The sequence below is a fragment of the Triturus cristatus genome, chromosome 12 (genome assembly GCF_964204655.1).
Source record: "Triturus cristatus chromosome 12, aTriCri1.1, whole genome shotgun sequence".
In the NCBI taxonomy this organism is placed as follows: Eukaryota; Metazoa; Chordata; class Amphibia; order Caudata; family Salamandridae; genus Triturus; species Triturus cristatus.
This window is the reverse complement of record NC_140595.1, coordinates 599855634-599878759: the sequence shown is the minus strand read 5'-3', so window position 1 is coordinate 599878759 and position 23126 is coordinate 599855634. Positions and strand designations below refer to the sequence as shown.

Here is a 23126-nt window from a genome sequence, read left to right as displayed (position 1 = left end):
CGGATGTCATCAACTTCCTAACTGAGCTTTTTCGAGAAGCACTGGCTTATTGCACCATTAACTCCTTCAGATCAGCCATTTTGGCAGGCCATGTCCGATCGACAACGCTCCGGTAGGGGGACACCCCTGGGTGTGTAAGCTCCTGAAGGGCATTAGGATTTCTCGACTCCCTGAGCCTCGTTATGCGGGCCTCTGGGACGTCAATCTGGTCCTACGTTTGCTGGTATCCTGGCTAGACAATCAGTATCTATCTAGGAAGGAAATCTCGGCGAAACTGGCAATGCTGTTATGCCTTATTTCGTGTAAGAGGGCGTCAGATGTAAGAGCTCTTGATCTTACCGCACGGATTTTTACCCCAGAAGGGGTTACCTTCAACATCTCGAGGAGAACCAAAACGAGTACAAGGTCAATAACTTATCCTGCTTTTCCGGATTCCCTGAAGTTGTGCGTCGTTAGGTGCCTGAAGGCCTATGAGGATATGACATTGGAGGTACGGCCTCCGGGTGAGCGGCAACTCCTGATTGCCATTAAGGAACCGTTCGAGTCGGTGTCTTCGCTGACCATTGCAAGATGGGTCAGGTGGATTATGACTGAGGCTGGTATTGACACTAGTGAATTTGGCGCACACCCTACCAGGGGAGCAATGGCTTCCAAGGCTATTCAGGTTGGGGGTAGATTGGAGGACATTATGAATACGGCGGATTGGTCTTAAGATTCAACTTTTAAAAAGTTCTACTTTAAATCAATCCATGAGGCGGCCGCATTGGTGGTAAGTAAGCTTTGAAAATGCATAATCCTCGCCTCTGCTCCTGCTGTAGAATGAGAAATGTCCTAGTTAGCACGAAGGAAAGTTTCAATTCTAATAAGGAGGCGGAGGCGAGGATTATCCCCCTCCGGGCAAGTTACTCTTATGCCGCTTTGTTGTGTATATATTTTTTCTATGCTTGGTTTCTATATCATGTTATTGCATTCTTGTGCAATTATATGCTTGCAGCTTATTGCTTTTACAGGATTTTAGAATTGTATTGTTACCGTGAGCATTCTGATTGGTGTTGGTATGTATTGCGGTTTCATAGTCAGTCCTCAATATCTTCTATATATCCTCCTAGGTTCCGACTCCAATGCGGAATAGGACCCACAGGGCTTAACTTCCTGCAGCAGAGAAAGAGGAAGGACTATGGTGGCTGCAACTGTTTATGGACTTCACTATCCCTTATGATTGGACTGTTGGTGGCCATGGTTACTCCCGAGGTTCATGGGAGTTGTGGTCTTTGTCATTTTTTTTGTTTTCTTTGAACATGCTAGTTAATAAAAGTGAGGAAAGAAATGCATAATCCTCGCCTCCGCCTCCTTATTAGAATTTAAACTTTCCTTCGTGCTAACTAGAATATTTCTAATTTCTCACCAAACTATTCTGTGGAAGTCTCACACGTCCTACTGAAAAGCAACAATTTTAAATTTAGGTGAGAGATGATAAAATCTCCGTATAGGTGGGGGTGTAGCCTAAAGAGTGAAAGTGATCGCCACGCAGCAGTGATCTGAATTAAATTAAGGGCGTCATAAGATATCGTGAGAGACGGCCCGTATTTTGACACGCAGTACATCCTATGCTTGTAAATAGTTTTAACAGGCGTCTCACAACAATAGCGTCAAATTTATAGCACTTCACATCACAAGTCGACAGCTGAGAGTATTCAGACTCTGTAACTGCTATCACTCTATGGTTAGGTAGTCCTTCGTCGGTTTCTCCCTTCTTTTTGTTTTCAATGAAGTACTGCAGCTTCCACTTTGTAATCGCACTTCTTTTCCTGGTCACGTGATACTAAGGCTTGGGTCACGTGATATGAATGTGGCAGGAGGCGGAAGAGAAAGCGGCGCTGTCGAACTCTACGAGGTAATAAAACTAAACCGGAGGGAACACAAGCTTTACCGATTAGGGAGGAGTGTGTGGAAGTAGGAGGAGCGTAGAAATCCATGAGGAGGGGCAGCAGTCGCTGTGGTCCGTGGGTCGGTGACGTGGTTGTGATTATGGGGCGACCTTATAGCACACTAGGTCAATGCACCTGCAGTTGAGACGTGCGAGCAGTATGTAATTTACCAGTACGCTGCCTAGGGATTTACTTCTTAGACTTTGCAAAATAAACATGTGGTAGATGGGTAATAATGGTATTTAACGATCAAAGGTGCACGTATCCGCAAGAACAGTATGTTCTATATGCAAAAAATGTGATGATGAGTAGAGTTTTTCCTGGTACATGTTGAGACATGTTTAAAACTTGCTGAGTGGGGACTGCGATGGCATTGAGCTACCCCCACCTACAGTTAAAGATATGCTTTTGATTAGTCACCCACCATGGCCCTGCAATGTTTATAGAACGTTTACAATCTTTGTTTTTCTCTGGCAGCAGCACAGATGGGAGGAGGGTGGTCTTGAGAATTGTACTGTTTTTTTCCCCGGCCCCAGCAACCTTCCTTCTGTTTCCGTCATTATTTTTAGATTTCAGAGTGCAGTTTTGAGTTCAAAGCCGTATGGAATGCTCCGAGATACACTAATCGACATGCCTTTTGCATACTTTAGGGCTGTAGTGCTTGAAAGAAGAGTGTTTTTTCGTTTAATTTCCACAATGCCGCTATTTGATTTGGGAGACTTAACTCTGCAAATTGCCTGGCCACAGTTTTCAGAAATGCAGATGGTGTGATCTAGTAATGCTTATGAAATGTGTGCATACTATCAAAAATCTCGTTGAAACTTTTTAATAAATATAGATAGTGACATTTATTTTGTTATTGACAATGTGTCTGCAGTTGATACAAGACTGTTTAATAATGGTCTCCCTGAGAGCACTTTCTCAAAGGTGCACGTTGCTGCCAGAACATGTCCTTCGTGTCTCAGTTACATGCAAAGAACACTTCTAGTACCAACAGAGCACTATACCAGATGCATAACGGGGCTTGAAAAAGGAACACTAATTCCAGTTACAGCTTTGATCCACATCAAGTACAACGGCACCACCAGTCAATGGGTGTACACACTGGCATTATTTTCAGTTGGCTATCTATGAATGCAAATTCTGAAACCTCGGAGGTTGAACTCATGGAGAATTTCCCAGTTCACTGTGAACGTACTTTTTCTAAAGGGGCAATATAAATACTTGCAAAGTGTTACTAACAGCATTAAGTTTACCACTTCTATATTCTTTAACTATCAGTCCTCTATACTTTAAAACTTTGATTGACTCGACAATTAATGCTACACCCTACTTGTTCACCAAAAATACAAACAGCACTTTTAGAATACACTGTACTTTAATAGACCAATTAACACTCTAACAATTTGCACAGTTATACAGAAACATCTGCATGTTTTAAAAACATTCAATTTTCACCTAATCGACTAAGAACACCTTTTTCCCCCTTCAAACAGCCTCTAGGACACTTTATATGTATGCCACTTTTATCATTAACTCTTTCCTTCCTACCGACATTACACACCTTTCAAACGTATTTGTATAGTTTACATCTTCTTCAAGATTTGTTTACACCATTCAAATAAATCGCCCTTGGGAGCCACTGAGCAGCCTCTAATTGGCTGGTAGGGTTGGGGGAAAAGTTGTCTACCTGACACTGACATGAGATTGTGTCTACCTCAACCCTATCCCGAGTGGCTCCCAAGAAGGTTTGAGAAGCGAAGTGCGGTCTTGACGAGAGTGTGACTACAGACTCCACTTCCCGCCGATGAAGCAATTCCTTAAATACTTTATATAAACAATACGAATACAAGTTCAGGTGGTATTAAGTGTATATGCACCGGTTTAATAAATATGGAATGTTGTGATTAGCATTCAATAGCAGGAGTGGAACTAGACTTAACACAACAAATACACTAGGCCCTGAAGAATAGCCGAGAGGGGTAGGCTAGAAACGTGTAGACAATTGGCAGGTAGGAACATTAATTCCATATATCCTAATCTTTCCCCTGTTTTTTTAACCATACCGACTAGGAGTCGGAATAAAATAGTTATAACCCACTATCCAGGTATTTTTAAAGCATCTCTTCCCTTTACCCCCCACTTCTCCCTCACAGACCAACGTGTCTCTCATACTGAAAAGAAAGTGCTCACGCGTAGTTCATTTGGTCGCAGCACGACCCGCTACGTAGCAGAACGGGAAGGACCCTATGATGAAGCATGCCACCAAGGGGTAACTCTGGTGGGTGAGGGTTTCACAGAAAACTGTTTTCTCCTGAGCATGAACTAAAACTTTCCATAAGTTAGGTTGGGTGCCATTTGTTTTTGTGTTACCCCAACCCTACCTTCACACCTCACTGTTGTTCTATTTCTGATTTCCTTAGAGGCCACCCTCCCTCTAGCTTTGTCATTATGAAGCAGATTTCATTAGTGCTTTGGAAATGTAGCATCTAATTATCTAAATTAGGTAGAAAATGTTGAGAAGTAGATTTATTTTTTTTAATCCACATTCCTAAAGATCCTCATTACCTTATTTTACACTCTGTTTTCATTTCTTTTACTTTTATCTTTCAATGTTTTACTTTTTTGAAGTGAGCAGTTTCCTCACAACAGGTTTGAGTTCTTAAAGGTTGATTTCTAACCATCATGTTTTTCAGCATTGAATGACCCACCATACAAAATCCCAGAAGCATTCATACACTTTAATATTTCCAATTTAACGTCTGCCACATTTTCAACAAATTTTAAGAGCTGATAGTTAACACTCTGCAGCAGCCATCTTTCCCCTTCTTACAATCCTCTGTCATATTTTAAATAGAAGAGACACACTTTCTATATTATTTTAGACATCTTGACCAGCACTTTTATAACTCGTAAGCAGCAGTCCCTTTTAGGTCTGGATTGACAGCGCAGCTGATAAGGTGAGTCTAATTAAAGTATTAAGGGATATAGTTTTTCCAGAAATTATAAGAAACACATATGTCAATTAAATAAATATGATAACTTTATTGTTGTCTCCACAAAACAACATTAGCTCTTCACTTAATACATCTATTTTATACATTTCCTTTTATGTTTGTCTTGTTGTAACATCATCAAGAAAAAAGAGGGGCCCGTTCAGAACCAAAGGAGTAGGGCACTATTCAGTGAGAAGAAAGAAAGAGTCCTTTGGACAAAGCTACGTTGTCTAAGTGCTTGACAAACAGCCACACTTAATACCTACCCAAAACCTCACCCTTGTCACTCACTCACTCATACTAGAGACGATTGGACCATATATAATCAACAGGTGAGAAAAAAAACAATAAAATTATCTAAAAACCAAAGTATACAAAAATAGATTTATTCACAGAATCTCAACTAAAGGAAACAGTACAATCATTGGCATTATGTCTAGCAATAATCACATAAACAATACATAATTACAGTAGACTGACAAAAGACATAAACAATGAATGCTAAAAGAAAGAGAGTGTAAAACAGACAAACAAAATATGTCTTTTAAAATGTACATATCCGTTGTATAACACTACATATGGCGTTAAAAAGGCGTCTTTTTAGCCACATAATCCGTGAACAGAGGCGGTAGAACGAGTAGAAAATTATAAAAACACCAAGTTCCACGCCATATGTATTGTTATTCCACGGATATGTAAATGTTGATTATATATGGTCCAATCGTCTCTAGTATGAGTGAGTGAGTGACAAGGGTGAGGTTTCGGGTAGGTATTGAGTGTAGCTGTTTGTCAAGCACTTAGACAACGTAGTTTTGTCCAAAGGACTCTTTCTTTCTTCTCACTTTCTTGTTGTAACAACCATAATCCTATAGTTGTTAAGGTGCAACAAACATAGTCTCACAGCCAAAACATGTTTCGTGAGTTGTCACTTCCTCAGGGATCAAGTGGGAGAATTGATATTTGAAGGACATGCCTGTCTTAAATCCCAATCAGTTGAAATATAGAAGTATGTAGACAAACAGCACAAGGAAAAGAGAAAATGAAATAAAACACAAGAAAAAACGAAAAGATGAAATAGTCACAATACCAACAAAACCTGATCAATTCATTATATAAGTACATCCATAAATCTGTAATTAACATTCAGTAACATAGATTGCTTTCCTAAGTCAGTCTACTATATACATACATAATTGTTTACAAAGATTCATTAATGTCTCATGCACCAATAGCATATAGTTCAGTACCAGCAGAGTATGTCACTTGTCATATGATAATTTACAAAAGGAGGCATTTGTGTTAGGATCAAACATTTTCATGTAATAATAATTATCATATATTCTCAAGGTGAAGCAATAAAATTATTTTTCTCCTTAAAAAATAGTATTGTAGATATTATTCCACATAATGCATAACTGAATATAACATTCACATATTGATATTCAGATTGAACCTAGCTATTACTAGTTTGCCCTAGCAAAATATCCTTTACCTCCATATACACAAATACATTTTCATTCAGCAGTGATTCTCATCATATCCTGCAGTCTATTGCTTTTCATATCGGAATCTCTTTTTCATATCCAGCCTGATAACAAAAAATATATTTTAATGAAGAATTGCCTAATTAATCACCAGCATCATGATCATACTATCTAGGTTCTAGCACTATAAAACAATCAATGTTGTTACCTTGTAATTCTTCAGATAAATATTATAGCCGCTTTTCTTTGCATCATATCCTCTTTAGCACTCCAATCCAGTTGGGGCCACAAAACGATTAATAAATGTGCTTAGATTCTTTCAAAACAGAACCACATGTTGTAATATATATTTACTGATAGAAAGCAAAATTGCAAACCCATTTAAAAAAAAAAAAGGGGGGAATTTTATCCCATGGACCGTGTCTCATTATACTTGAGTAATTATACCATCTCCAAAAACTTTAAGTTAAATATCTCAGAATACTCCATCATCCATTTGATTCTCCACTAATGTCCTAGTTTTCAGTTAAAAAGGGGTTGTCCATCATCTCTATTTAGAAAAGCTACACTTTCATGTTACGAGGTTGTTAGATTGAAAGCCAACCTAGAGAAAAGAGAAGAAAAACTAGAAATCTCGATATAGTCTCCTTAAATGTGATTTACTTTTCTCTAGATGAAGCGCAAAGTCACTCACTATGTCTTAAGTTTCTGTATCAAACCATTGTAGGGCTAGAAGATGTTAATCGTTATAGGACTCTGTTAGGATGGACCATTTATTGTTTTGACAAATGTAATTTTGTACATATTTGTATTTTATTATGGAATACCTGCTGATTACACAGTACGTCTGAGTTGGTTATAGTGGCAAGCCAATGGAAAGGTTATAGGCCTGATTGTCAGATTTGAGACACGATAAAGGCAGTAGATCCAACTTATTTATTGTGAAAGCATATGTCAAAGTTAATAGGCATATAAAGGTGAGTTGCTATTACCCTGTATTAAAGCAAGCCTAAGTATAGGTATTTTATAACTTGAATTCTCAGAGATTACCATAGTAGGCCAGGGTTTTGGTGTTGGTTACTTCCTCTGACAAACCAAGGGTTTAGAAGATTTGCTTTATGAGAATCCTTTTTAGACCCTCTCAGGTGAGCTAGTATTTTGATTTGTCAACTGTACTTTGTATACTTTTGTAATTTTATGTCTGTATGCTTTGTAGTTGCCTTGTGGGGAAGCCTATACTCGATACAAGAGGCCTGAGTTGGTTATGGTGATGAGCCAATGCTAACAACTAAGAGCCTGATTGGTTCCCTAGGAATAGGTATTTCAGAGATCTAATCTGTTTATTACGACAGGGTAAGACAAAAGCAGTAAACCTTATTATATTTTCTATGTAAGAAATATATAAAGCCAATATGCCTTTAAGGATGGATTGTTTTGCACCATATTGAAGCCTGCAGCCAGGTACCTTGTTCCTTGAAATCTCACAGATTACCTTTGTTGGAAAGGATGTTGGTGTTAGTTACTCTTTTTGACTAACCCTATGGGTAGAACATTTGCACTATGATAATTCTTGCTAGAATTTGTTCGGAAGTCCTGTCATGCTTAGTATCTTGCGAGTATCTTGTAATAAAAAAAATTGAATAATATATGCATCAGTATATATTTCCATATAGATACATAGAGGGCCTTTGGGTCCGACCTCTTCTGCCATTGTGCTGTATCGTTTACACTCTGGTTCCACACATGACATCGTTCTGCATGGTGTAATGGCTCAGTCATTGGCAGTCTTGCTCCGTGAATGTTTGATGGAAAAGTCATTTGCCTGGTAAGAGACGTGTACCCCTGCCCTGAGTGCCCAGCTGTACTGTTGTCTGTATCCCTATTGCTGGTTTTTGGTCACAGTCTAACATAGATCGTGCATGGGCCCCATGACATTGGCCTGTCTCACGGATAGCGGTCTTGTAGGACCAGGAGAAGTGCTCAAAAGCACTACCTTCATGGCGGTGGAAGGCTACCGTCTTCACCACAAGTTAAGCAGCACGTGCGCTGTGTTGGTGGCAGTGATCAGTAGTGGTGAAATATACCAGAAAGGAGCGGACTGATATTACATATTATAAACAAATAAATGCTGTAGTCCAAAGTAAATTTACTTTGGACTACAGCATTTATTTGTTTATAATATGTAATATCACTCCGCTCCTTTCTGGTATATTTCAAATGTTGTGTATTTAAGTGGCTTTTAACGGTGAGCCACTGGAAGTGAGCAGGAGACTATTAACTAGAGGTAAAAATATTAATATACGAAATATTACTCTCTGGTGCACACACAGTTGCAGCCCTCATCGTTTCAATCATTAGATCAGTAGTGGTGAAAATGACCTTTTTACCCTGTGTCAATTGAGTGAGGCCTCCAGGCTCACTCACCTTTTTAAACGTTCTGCTGCTGTGTGCTTACCTCACCCTTGGCCTTCATCAGGTAGATGTGGAGTGCTGCACAGCGCAGGAGTAGTGACTGTTGGGAAGGGTACAATACAGGGGTAGAGCAGTACTGTTTAGTGCATGTGTGGATAGTGCATGTACTGGGTGTATGTATGTTTGAGAGGAATGCATGACATGAGAGATGTAGTACTGTGTGTGTGTGCACAATGAAAGCATTTTCTGGGTGTGTGTGTGCGATGTACAACACATGAAGGGTGGAGTGTTGTGCAGCATGCACATGGTGAGTGTGTGTGCTGGCAGTGTGTGTGTGTTTGTAAATAGCGCACTCTGGTTAAATATAGCAAAGCTTCAGTGCTGAACAAGGTGCACAGACTGAGTATTTGTGCTAAATGCAGGTGTACATGTAAGGGTAAAACCCATGGTGGTACCAGTGCTGGACAGTAAGTGTGCTATGAATGTACACAGAATAAATGTGTTGACAATGGTTCATTAAATGGAACACTCTTGGTTCTGTTTTGGGAGGCCCAGATCTGCCTGGTGTAGACATGAGGAGGAGAGGAATCCCCCCCCCCCCCACCCCCGGCAGTTTTGTGTATTGCTGCATTCTTGTGAGCGGGATGGACCATACTCTTGAGGGAAAAGGAGGAAACTCCCTTTAGACTTCAAAAGACAGCTCTTTGATTCAGTGATGATCACAAGGAAGGGGCTTGGACACTCTCATGAATTGTGTTGTGGGACAGTCAGCTTTGGAGTCTTGCTTTCTGTGGCAGACGGTCTTTCATGAGGAAAGAAGAGAATGAAAAGCATCCACTTCAAAAGACGAAGAACTCCAATATAAAACTTCAAAGACTCCGACTCTAAATAACATTTTGGTGTCTGGGAATGGACTATAAGAAGGAAAGGTTGAGACACCAAACTTTATCTGCCAAGTAGTCAGACTGGCTCTGTGAGGAGAGGAAGCTCTGCAAGACTTCTGCCTGTGACTATGACAGGGGGTCAAGGCCTGCTAGATTCCGGCTGGGTAAGGAGAGGTCAACCTCTTTCAGAGGGCCATCGGGCACTCGGGTTACTGGGCCCAACCGTGGTGGTTGCGGCCTTTTACTCCTGATGTCCTGAGGCCCGACCTACTATGGATCCCACTCAACTGGGCCACATACCCCTTCTTTACTTGACTCAGAGGGTAGTTGTGGTCCAGCAGTCAAGGCTGCATAGGCGGGGATATAGATAGAGGTCAGTGAACACGACTCATAACTCAAAGTGCAAACAGTAAGAACAATAACTCAATTTCCAACCAAATACTTGCTTTTATAAGAAAAAGTAGTATTTTATTTCTAACTCTATGCATGCACAGAATTGCAACATTCAGATCCGACAACACAATCCCCCTTTGAGGTTGGGGCGCTAGTAGTTGTAGAGCAAATCTATGTTCCCACCTTCCTTTGTGTAACATGTTCGGGGTTATTCCCTATTCACTGGTGTCTGTATCCAAGAAATGCACACTATTAGGTCGTACTCAAGAGTTCCCTTTGACTTCTCAGGATTTCAGTCAAAAGTGTCTATGGTGATGCAGCACCTTCAGCAGGAAATCCCACGAGGCCCACAGGCCCAGTTCAATCCTTACCCGCTCCTGCAGCACGACCGTTAAGTCAAATTCTCCCCAGTGGGGGGGGGATTCAATCCTTCAGGGTCATCCTCCTGGTCCTTGGGGGTTAGTCAGGGCAGATCGGTTAGTGCGGCTAGACCCGCTGGTAGTAGCCTCACTTCCATCTGTGGCGATGGCCCAAAGTCTTTATTGATTTCACAGCCCCACCTGGCACACGGGATTGCTGCTGTGCCATCCAGACGCAACATGGACTCCTCAAGTGCAGTTGTCAATACAACAGTGACCCCTCGCTGCTCAGGTGTTCACGAGTCCTGGCACACTGGTCACATAACTACTTTAACGGTGGCCCTCTCCGCCATACGGGGTCACAGTAACAAGGTCGAGTGGGCTCAGCACTCGATACTTGGCACAGTCTGCAGTGGCCCTTTCCTGGCATACCGGGGTTGCAGAAAACAGTCCTGCACATTGGCTATGGCCAGATCGGTGCACAACTGAATCCTCACACCTTGCAAGGTAATCCTCACAGTAGGCCTCCCCACTGGACCTCGCTCCCTCCAACATTCTCCTCTTTCTCACAGGGCACACTGGTATTGGCAACATGGCAGGCGTTGGTGCTCCAGGGCAGGTGGTCTTAGTTTCCCTGGGTGATGTCCCCTCCCTCATCCAGCAGGGAGACTAGCAGGCCTTGGCTCCCAGTCTTGGTTACAGGCAGAAGTCCTACAGAGCCTCCCCTTCTCACACAGCCCGTCTGGCCGCTTGGCAGATAACACATTTTGGGGGGCTCAACCTTCCTTTCTTAAAAGGCCTTTCCAGAAACCAAATGTGATTTAGGGTCTGAGAATTTGAAGTTTTTGGTGGGATTTTGCTTCTTTTGAAGTGGACACCTTTCTTTCTCTTCTTTCCTAATGAAAGATGTCTGTTACATCAGTTCACCAATTGAATTGTTAAGTACTCGCTTTCAGCACTTGACTCTTGTAGGCTATCGGCGTCAAGCAGTCAAAAGAGGTGGCATGGGGCTAGATACACGAATTGCAACATTGTGGTTGTATTTCACGTCGTATACATCAATATTTGCACATTATTATTAGAAATGTACATACCTACGGAATTGGTCAGGTTGTTTTTGATCAGTCACACCCTACTATGAAGAGTATGGTCCTAGACATTTCACTCCTGTTTTACCCTCTGTTGGTGCTTCTGCACAGATGGTAGATCTGGGCGAAGAGCTTCTTTCTGTGCCCAGCAGCAGCTGTGTAGAAGTCCTAAATGCAATGCCTCTGTGGTCTTCAACATTTATCAAGCTACACTCTGCTCAGGTGCTAAAGCTGACGAGTAATGGGAAACGGTTATCTTCAGCCATCATTTCTTGTATCCTAAAAATATTGGCAACGTGCGAATGAGACATTTTCCAAGTGTTTTAAAAGTAGAAGAAATAGGCATATGATTTTTAATGTAATGTTTTGTATGTTTTCAGTGTTCTCAAACATCGGTGTCTTTCAATATAAATGAACTTTAGGATGGGTATTAAATATTTGCTGTGCATATTGTTACTCCAACGCTTACAAACATTTAAAAAGATGTGCTGTTATATGTGTGAGAGGATTTATTGTGGTGTATGTTTTTTTAAATTTATTTTTAATGTATTTATTAAATTGCCATATACGACCAGCGGCAAGTGTCAGTCATATTGCAAATGACGGTACATAATGTACAGCAGTATTTTCATTTTATATAATCCCATCCAACCACCCCCCCCCCCCCCCCCCCCCACCTCGTCCCATCAAACCCAGGGCAGAGCAGGTAAAAACACAATATAACACATGTTCTACAGTGACTAGCAGTGTAAATTCCAGATCGTATAACAGTATTGCATCCCAATTGTCTGACTTGGTCACATACGCCTATACCAGGTCAGGGTGCTCTAACAGATACGTGGTGAGTGGCGCCCAAAAGTCCTTAGGCATGGAGGCTCATCAGCATAGATGTTCGTTTGTTCCTTGCAGAAAACAAGGTCTCAAATCCACTTTACCGAGGTGGGTACTGCTGGAGCAGGATTTTCTGATGAAAATCTATTGGGTTTTTAAGCTCTGGTTTGTCTATTTGTCATAATTAATTAAATTACTAATTAATAATCACTAATTATTTGTTTTGTGTATATGTTTAAACTTATCAACGTACTAATGAGAAGAAAACCGACACGAGGGAATGCTTTTGTATTGCTATTTAATAAATGTGCATGTTTTATTAAATAAACGTTGCTGAGTGCTGTTTATTTTAAAGCACGAAACGCTTTTGAACTAATGCTTTCCTGTGTTGCAAAAGCTAGATAATTACATACACATAAGGGTATTAGTGGGGTTAACACTGTTTAATCATTATGCTGTGGTGCCACTTTGCCATTTCTTCCCAAACCTGCGTTGGTGAGGATCGATGCTGTGAGGACGGTGACTCGGGAGATTTCTACTGAGAGACTTGTCCTGATGACCCATTCTGACATTTAGCTAGAATAGGTAATTATGAGAAAATGATTTATTCTGATTAATTTCTTTTGACTAATTTTAGATAAAGAATCATAATTTTAAATACAGTGTTGGTGATTATTTCTTGTCGATTATTGAGTACTCTATTTGATTATTGTTGTATAGATTGTTTAGATTATGACAATTACAATAACTAGGTCTTATCGACCTCAGTGTAGATGTGGGGTGTTTAGGAGAGTTTTCTTTCCACAGGTTCAATGCTGGTGGAGTATTTGAGTGTATGTTAGTGAAATGGGCCCTAGTGTATGGTGAGTGTATGTGCGTGTAACTGTGAAATTACTCTATCCGTGGAAGTAGGGAGATTTTGTACACCCCAATCTGCATCAAGTTCCTGGTAGCAGAGGATGGTTATTGATGATTGTCTTGATCTGATTAGATTGCTTGTACATTAGCTTATTGATTATTGATTATTGATTGATGTTGGTATATGTACTAATACTATATGTTGGAGTCGTCATGTTGAGTTATATGTAGTGCTTCTGGAACTTGGGAGCTAGTAGCAGTTCCGTAGTAGGGCAGAGGGAAGTATATGCTGCTCTCGGGAAAGACGGGATTGTTGGTCCTGTATGTATGCAGGAAAAAGAAAACATGTGACAATCGAAGTTGCGCGTCACATTGTCTGGATTCGGAATCATTGACATTGTTGTATGTTACTATTAGAGATATTTCTGGTATATAAGGAGTGCGTATGGTAGTGAAGGTTATCTGTGAAACTCTGGTTTTAAGTCCCAGGGATCCGTAAGGTTCGCCGTTAAAGCTTATTGCGGGAGAAGTAATAGGTATTCTCTGAGCTTGTTTGAGAAACTGGGTAGAAGTAAGCTGCTTGGTTAATGTGTGTTATAATTCTGTAGTGGAGCAGATTGTTCGCTGTTCTCGGGAAAAGCAGGATTCTGTGTGTATGTACTATATTTTCTTGTATGAATGTGCGTGAATGTTCATATATTTAGTTGATTGTAAGACTCTTTGGACAAGTCCTAGAGGAAACAATTAATGAATGTATGTTAGAAGGGCAGAGTAGAGGGATGTGCTACTGTGTCAACGGGATTCTTGTGAAATAGATTTTCTGTACTATTCTGTGGTTAGCGAAGCAGACAATGGAGATGTTTATATGTTGTAACTAATAGATTTTGTAGAAATTTGACACGGAGTCTACTGAGAAATTTTGTAAAGGAGGGGTAGACGAGTGACAAGAGACAGGAGACAGAAGCGACTGCAGCGACTGCTGACGTCAAACAGACCGCGCTCTGATTGGATATTAGATCAGAATAGTGCTCGCGCTGAGATTGGTGCGTTGGTGTGAGCCGCGCAAGGATTGGAAGAGCTATTCTAGTGACGTAACCGTTCTAGGATTGGTGCGTTAGTGTGAGTCGCGCTGTTATTGGTTGGAAAAAATCATATTGTGCAGTTGTATTACGGAAGGGATTAGAAAGTTTTGGTAAGCGTTAAAATGTATTACCAAGAAGAGAAAAAGAAAAAATCTTTGTTCAGAAAGATTAAAAATTGGTTCGACAAGGATAAAGATGTTAAAACGAGAGAGGGTGAATTGTTACCTCCATCGAAAACGCCTGCATCCTTCATGGCTGCGAGATATGGGTATCATACCTGTATATGGTTGGAAAATTGGGTTAGGTATACCAAGGAAGATGGAGTTTTAGCATTTCCAGAACATGGTTCATTTAATCTGGCCGTGTTGAAAAATTTACGGGAAAAGATGTTATGTCTTGACCCAAGACCAAGGCCGACACAGTTCGAGGCTTTAGTGGAATGGGAAGAGGAAGTGCATGAGCGAGAGAAACAGAGGTCTGGAGGCAACTATAGGTATATGTTCGGGAGGAGACATGGTTGTGAAACTCATCATGATCGAATGACGAGATGGCGAGATGCTAGTATGTCAGAGGGATTATATCCTATGAGAACAGTTGAAGAGGGAACAGAAAGGGTTCCTGAGGCAGAAGTGAGAAGATATGGAGTTAATGAATATGAGGATGAGGTTTTGAATGACATGATTTACAAAAGACCACCTCCATATAGACCGGAACCAGAAGAGAGTACACCAGTTGTTTCTCCGATAAGAGATACAGTGCGTATCATTGAGACAGAAAATGTGACACCTGAGTTAAGAAGTGGTAATCCTTTCAGGGAAAGAGAGAATAGAAGCAGTGGCGAAAATACGAGAGAATTAGCCAGAACTACATCGGAATTGACTGAAAAGATCAAAGAACTGACAAAGAATCTAGACGCTGTTACGGTACCCGTAACCATAGGTCCGGTTATGCCTGTTTTTGATAAGCAGAGGACGGGTGAGAATGGTTTGGTTATTCCATATGTTGGGAATAGATTGACAAGTTTGGCTGGTCCTTCAGGAGATTCAGGAAAAAGGGCAGGAACATTTAGACATGACACATGTAGTGAAGGATTAGAGGTACAGTCTAATTCAGAACTGGATGCTGGTGAAGCTAGTTGTTCAGGGATGCCAATTTTAGAACCGCAGAAGAAAGTGGTTCCAGTGAGAAAATCTACTGAAATAACAGCTGAAGATTTGAATGAATGAATGAAAGTTCTTCAAAAGAGGGATAAAGATTCACAAGCAATTGATGTTGCTAGGTTACGTGTAGAATTAGAAGAGCTTGTTGCAGGGACAGTTCCAACAGAAATTCTAAAAAATCATCATGATGGTGAATTATTGTTTATGTGTAAAAATATCACCTGGAGAGCGAGAAATACACATGACAGATTAAGAGCAATAGCAAATGAATATGGAGTTGACATTGATAAAGTGAAAGTTTTGCAAAAGTCTTACAGGATGGGTTTCACAGATAAAGATATTGAAAATTTGAATGGTACTGGTAGAACAGGACAGATTAAAGAGATGATCGCTTTATTGCGAAAATGGGGTGATGTTGAGAAGTGGAAGGATAGGTGGTACAAAAAGAGAGAAGAATCAGGGGATAGGACTTATTCAGCATTTCCTGTGAGAGAAAAGGAAAAACCAGTGGATACTTATCCTATGAGAGAAATACCTGGAGGAGGATATGTACATGTTCCATGGACCAGACAGGATATTTTATCATTTACGAATGATTTCCCTCGATTGAGAGAAAAGCCCGTCGAGTGGTATAGGCAGGTAGACAGGTTTGTGAAATTGTCAAAAGTGCTGTGGATTGACCTGAATAGTCTGTTTGTTATAATTGTTCCAGCAGACTTGTGGGCTGAGTGTAAAATAGTTGTGAGTTGGCCTACTGAGGAATATCCAAGAGATCAGAGAACAGGAGCACCAGATCCAGAAGTAATGAGAAAATATGAGCAGGTGATTGTATACCTGAAAAATAAAGTACCTCCAAAAGAAACAGACTGGGTTAAAATAGATCGAACACATCAGGAAGCAAAAGAATCAGTTCATGCTTTTTACGAGAGGCTGATACTGGCATTTAAACAATTCAGTGGAGATGAACACCTGGGTGACAAGGATTTGAGTCATTTTGTATACAGATTTGTATATAGCCTGAGATCTGAGATTAGTGAAAGAATTCGTGAGCATACTGTGGATTGGCAGAGTAAGAAAATAGATGAGATTCTGAGACATGCAAAATACTTCAGTGATGAGATTGAAGCAAAACAGAGAAAGCTGAAAGAAAAAGCAATGTGGGCACAAGTGAAAGTTGTGGAAAGACAGGAAGCACAGTTGGTGGAACAGGCGAATAATGCAGGAAATAATGCAGGGAATAGACCTAGGTATGCAGGGAAAGGAAAGGGGAATCTTGAGGAAGCTAAAAAAACGTTCCCATGTCACAACTGTGGCCAACTGGGACATTGGAGATCTGAGTGTACCAATCCACCATTAGTGAATAATGAGGGAAAATCCTTAAATCAACAGGTGCAGAACGAGGGGAATAATCAACAGCAGAAAGTTGTGAGACAGCAGAGTCAAGAGCCAAAACCGCCCTTGCCGCAGAATAGAGGATCACAAAAGTATAATCCGGATTCGGGATTCTACAATGATGAGCAGGTAAACAAACCAAGGCTTTCTAACCAGGTACAACAGTACTTGTTAAAGAATGAAGGGAGTGAGTCTGAGGGTGATTATTGACGGTGCCGAAGAGAGGAGGAAGAGTGCATACTTGGTGCAACTCTAGAAATAGACCAGGCAGGACCATTTGTGGATGGAAAAATAAATGAAGAAGGTGTTACTTTTTTAGTAGACACCGGTGCGACAAGATCAACTGTCAGGTCAACAGATATTAGAAATCTTCCTCTCTCGGATGAAGCAATCCAAGTAGTTGGTGTAGCTAATACACAAATCAGAACACGTCTTACTGAACCAGTAAGAGTACAAATAGGGAAATTTTCAGACATGCACAGATTTATCGTCTGTGACACAAGTCCAGTGAACCTGTTAGGTAGGGATCTACTTTGTAAAATGAATTGTACAATTTTTTGTACACCAGATGGAATAGCTTTTGAAACACCAGATGAGGATGTTTTGTACCGAATGACTCTAGAAAATAGAGAGAGTGAGTTAATTGGTGCATATGCTGTGTTTGATCCGGAGGATTTGCCTCAAGAGTTGAGAGACACAGTGAAAAGGACAGTTTGGGATTTTACTGGAGAGGATGTGGGATTGATGAATAATGTAGATCCTGTGAAAATTTCAGTGAAAGAGGGAATTACTTATCCTAACATTCCTCAGTACAAAATGACACCAGAAATAATTGAGGGAATAACTCCTATAATTGAGAAAATGATTCAGCTGGGAGTTCTGAGAGAACTACTGAGTAGTCCGTGTAATTCACCGATAATGGGGCTAAAGAAGCCTAATGGGAAGTTCAGGATTGTACAGGATTTGAGAAAAGTTAATCAAATTGTGGTAGCATGTTGTCCTATTGTGCCAAATCCATCAGTGATTTTGTATCAGATTCCACATGATGCTGAGTGGTATACAGTGATTGATTTGTGTCATGCTTTCTTTTCAATTCCATTGCATCATGACAGCCAGCCGATTTTTGCATTTAGATTTGGCCAGCGTATTTTAGCATGGTGTCGTATCCCACAGGGGTATACAGAGAGTCCTTCAATATTCAATCAGTTATTGAAAAAGTCATTGGAGAGTTTGATCATGCCTGAAAACTCAGTATTAGTGCAGTATATTGATGACCTACTTGTGGCATCAAAGACACGTGAAGCTTGTGAAGTAGATACTATAGCTTTACTGAATCATCTGGCAGATGGAGGGTTAAAAGTATCTCCAGCCAAATTGCAATTCTGCAAGAAAGAAGTGCATTATCTTGGACACAATATTGAGAAAGGTCTGAGAAAAGTGACTGATGACAGGATCAAAATTATCAGGGAAATGAAGGCCCCAAAGACCCAGAGAGAGGTGAGAATGTTCCTGGGAATGGTGGGTTATTGTCGTCAGTGGATAATTAATTTTTCGCTGATAGCAAAGCCACTGATTAAGCTGACAAAAAGTGAGATGACAGACCCATTGGAACTAGATGGAGAACAAATGGCAGCATTTGAAGAGTTAAAAAGTAGAATGTGTGAAGCCCCTGCTTTGGGTATGCCAGATTATGAAAAAGAATTTGAATTGTACTGCAGTGAGAGAAATGGATGTGCACTTTCAGTGTTAATTCAGAAGCATGGATTACTGAGAAGGCCTATTGCGTACTTCTCATCGACACTTGACCCTGTAGCTGTGGGTTTACCAGGTTGTCTGAAATCTGTGGCTGCAACATGCAGAAGCCTAGAACAGAGTGAGGGAATCATAATGGGATATCCTGTAAGGGTATTCGTACCTCATAATGTGGCAATTCTTTTGACAAGAAGCAGAACTCAGTACATGTCACATAGTCGGTTGACTAAATATGAGAAAGTCATTCTGGGAGCATCAAATGTGACACTCGAGAGATGTGTGAATGTGAATCCAGCGACATTGTTGCCGGATATTGAAAATGTGGGTGTGAAAACAGAAGATGATCACAATTGTTTGGATGTGCTTGATTACTGTACAAAACCGAGACCAGACATAAGGGATCTTCCCTTGCATGAGAGTGATCATGTGTTGTTTGTGGATGGATCATGCTTGAGGAATGATGAGGGTGTGCTATGTGCAGCATATGCAGTGTGTAAGGTTTCAGAAGTAATGGAAGCATCATCATTGAAAGGAGTGAAATCTGCGCAAGTTGCTGAATTAGTGGCATTGACAAAAGCTTGTGAAATTGGGAAAGATTTGAGAACGACTGTGATGACTGATAGTCAGTATGGATTTGGAGTTGTGCATGACTTTGGCCAACTTTGGCTACAAAGAGGTTTCTTGACGTCGAGTGGGACTCCAATAAAGAATGCTGAAGTGATTGGGAAATTACTTGAGGCGATACAGCTGCCTAAAGAATTAGCAGTTGTAAAATGTGCTGCTCATGGACAAGGAGATGATTTTGTGACAGTGGGCAACCGTTATGCAAATGACATTGCTCAATATTGCGCCAAGAATAACCAGTCCATTAATCGGGAACGAGAAGGTGAAATGTCTTTTTGTTCTGTGATGTTTACTAATGTCTTAGAGACGTGGGATGAAGTGAAACAGTTGCAGGATGAGGCAGAGGAGGAAGAAAAGAAAGATTGGATTAAGGCAGGTTGTGCCCCAAGAGAGACAGACCATGTTTGGGTCTATAGAGATGGCAGACCAGTAATGCCGAACTCCATGCTGTCAGCAATGGCAAGGATGTATCATGGCCAGGGACATTTGGGAAGGGATTCGATGATTAGGTCTTTTAAGCAAACCTGGTACAATGCAAAGTTCAGGACAATTGCAGAAAGTATCTGTCAAAGATGTTTGATTTGCCAGCAATTTAACACTGGGAAAAAGACAGTGGTGAGTCTGGGAACAATAGGCAGAGAAGGAGGTCCTTTTACAAGAATGCAGATTGATTTCATTGAAATGCCCCAAGTGAACAGACTGAGGTATGTACTAGTGGTAGTCTGTTTGTTTTCAAGATGGGTTGAGGCCTATCCGACTAGGAGAAATGATGGAGTAACAGTGGCAAAGTTACTGTTAAGAGAGTTGATTCCTAGGTACGGATTTCCGGTAACGATTGAGTCTGATAGAGGTGGACACTTCTAAAATGAACTCATGAGTTTGATTTGTGAAGCATTGAGCATACAGCAGAAGCTACATTGTGCATACAGACCAGAGGCTTCTGGTGTTGTTGAGCAGATAAATGGCACAATCAAGAACAGGATTGGTAAGATGTGTTTAGCCACTGGTATGAAATGGCCGGATGTCTTGCCTCTAGTGCTAATGACTATTAGATCTACTCCAGATAGAACTACTGGTTTAAGTCCGCATGAAATCATAATGGGACGTGCAATGCGACATGCATATGTACCTGTCAATAAGTTGATGACAATAACTGATGACATGATTTTGGATTACTGTAAAGGCCTGGCTGACGCAGTTCATTCTGTGTTGCACCAGATTGGAGAAGAAGCTACCACACTTGAGAAGAAGCAAGCTCATGATCTGAGTCCAGGAGACTGGGTGAGGATTAAAGTTCACAGAAGAAGAAATTGCTTGGTTCCGAGGTGGGGAAGACCAAGACAAGTCATTCTAACTACGACGACTGCAGTGAAGTGTCCTGGTGTGAAAAACTGGGTGCATGCGAGTCATACTCTGAGAGTTCCAAACCCAAAGGATGGGACTGGTCGAGAGTATTTTGAAGAGTCAGATTCCAGTGATGATGAAGACCCAGAACCAGTGAGAAAAAATCAAAGTTCAGGAAAAGAAGCAGAAAAGGCTTCAAGAGAACCATTGAGAATCTCAGAAAGGAAATCAGATTCTGAAAGAGAGCCTGAAGTTTCAAAAAGCAGTGGAGGAAAAAGAAAAGAAAAGAGCAGTTTCACAGAAATTACTCCTGAATCAGAAGAGGAGGAGATTGAAGAACCACTTGAGATTATACCTGAAGAAGTAGGGTCAGAAGAAGATAGAGAGGGACAGATTGCGGAAGACCCCCGAGGAGGTGTAGGGAACATTCTTGACAAGCTAGGTGAAGGGACAAGTAGACAGCAAGAAGATTGCGTGTCGGAGACCCGAGGAGGGAAAGAAGTAGGGAAGTCTCAAATAGTGGTGAAAAAGACTGTGGAGCGAAAGAAAACTGCTGAAGAACAAGAGGCATTTGAAACAGAATCGGATGAAAGTGAGAATGGAAAATCAGAGGGTCGAGTTCTGAGAAAGAAAACTTGGATTGGAGAAAGAAATAATACAGAAACAAGACCGAAAAAGGTCGTAAGAGGAGATTTTTGGCCTAACAACAGAGTAAAGAGGCTGAGATACAGACTGATAAGAGGGAATACATCGAAAGCTGAACAAGTGAATGAAGTGTCGAGTCAAAACGAAGTAAAAAGGAAGGAGCAAAAGGAATCAAGAGAACCTGAGGAGATAAAGAGAATTAGAAGACCCAACCAAAAGTACAGATCACCGGAATGGTCTTATGTGGCACTGTCAGAAGAAGGAGAAGAAGAAACAGTGAATCGAGACAATCCGGAGGGGATCTTGAGAAAAGTGGTTGAGGAAAAGGAAGAATCTGTTGGAATCTTAAAAGTTATCCTGACTGACATTGGAGAAGAGTCAGATGCACAGGATGTTGTTGATGATCTGATACAATTTGATGTTGCTGAAGAAGGAGGAGTGAAAAGTGATGAATATCCAAATTGAGTGAACTGAAGAAATCACTTGGAGAAAGTGAAAAGGAGAAAGTCTGAAATTCAGCTGTCTGAAGTAATCCAAAGTTTGAGAAATTACAGTAGTGGAGTAGTAGAGGCTAAGTCAAAAGACAAGGTCAAAGTAGTAAAATGGCTAACATAGAGAATAATCAAAGTAGATGTGCCTTCTTAAGAAGATGGTGTGGAATGTGCTGCTGCTGTACTGGATTATTAATGCTACTATGGGGTGTTTTAGCTTTATTAGTTACATTTAGAGTTTCAATAGGTACATTTGAAATACATACTGAGAATGAGACAAATGTAGAAAAGAATTCGCAAAAAGTAGTTCCAACTAGAATTAGTAATACTTACATGCATAAAGATAGGTCAATTAATGATTTTTCTAGTAATGTTTTTTCAAAATTGCTATACGAATATGTGAAAACAATGGAAGTAAGGGATTGCTACGTTTGTATGCAATTACCTGCATCCGTTTCAGAGGGTGTTACTTATCACCATTTACCAGCTACGTATGGAATTTCTTGTAGTGTATTAAGTAGTGTTTTTTATCTCTTAGGGAAAATAGATTATAAGATGTCTAACAAAGATAGTATTTTTGGGCACTTGCCAATGAACAAAGAGCTGAATCCAGCTAAAGAAGCTAACATTTTTGTTGAGATTTTTATTGAGAAAGAAGAGTTAACATTAGATTACATTTTTAAGAATAATTTAACTTGTAGTTTGGAAGAAGAGGAGAAAGCTTTCCTGAACATGGTGGAGGAAAGGAGATTGAGTATGCATGAAAAGGCAGGGAAATATAAAGTGAGTGAGACAATTTGGGACATTGAGATGGGAAAAGAATTGAGAAATGGAGCTAGTCCAACTTTAGCTTTAGATGCACCACAGAAGGGTAAGCTGTGCATTACAAGAGGGAAATCCCAATATGATACATATTTTGTTGGGACTAGTGAATGTCATGATACATACTTCATTGCAACAGGATGGGGTTTCAGAGGTGGAGAAGATACAATTTTTCCAGGAGTGTATTATGTTTGTGGGAACAAGGCTTATTACAAGTTGCCTGACCATTGGTATGGCACGTGTTATGTGGGCCTGGTTTTTCCAAAGATTTTTCATATAGATAGAATAGAAGATGTAGAACATATTAATTTACTAATGCGCTTCAAGAGGGAAACTTGGTCTGAAATAGTGGGTGACATTTTTGGAGCTTTAATTCCAGCAGTGGGAATTTCTTTAAATGCTTATGGGATTCGGAAACTGTCAACAGTGGTGGATCGCTTATCGACAAATACCGCTGGAGGGTTTCTTTTGGTGAATACGGAACTAATTGCCGTACGTGCCATGTCTATGCAAAATAGACTTGCTCTTGATATTCTATTGGCTAAGGAGGGTGGAGTTTGTGGAATGCTGAAAGTTCAACA

The 23126-nt window shown here is 40.6% G+C and overlaps 1 protein-coding gene across 2 annotated transcripts in view; it reads left to right on the top strand.

Annotated features, from left to right (window-relative positions):
- The first annotated feature begins 1803 nt into the window (after positions 1–1803).
- The window catches only part of WWP2 (WW domain containing E3 ubiquitin protein ligase 2), a 462541-nt gene continuing 441218 nt past the window's right edge, over positions 1804–23126 (top strand). For both annotated transcript variants that reach the window (XM_085639040.1, XM_085639039.1), the window contains exon 1: positions 1804–1894. In XM_085639040.1, the coding sequence (XP_085495166.1) occupies positions 1848–1894 (47 nt within the window). In that variant the 5' untranslated portion in view covers positions 1804–1847. The remainder of the gene's footprint in view (positions 1895–23126) is intronic.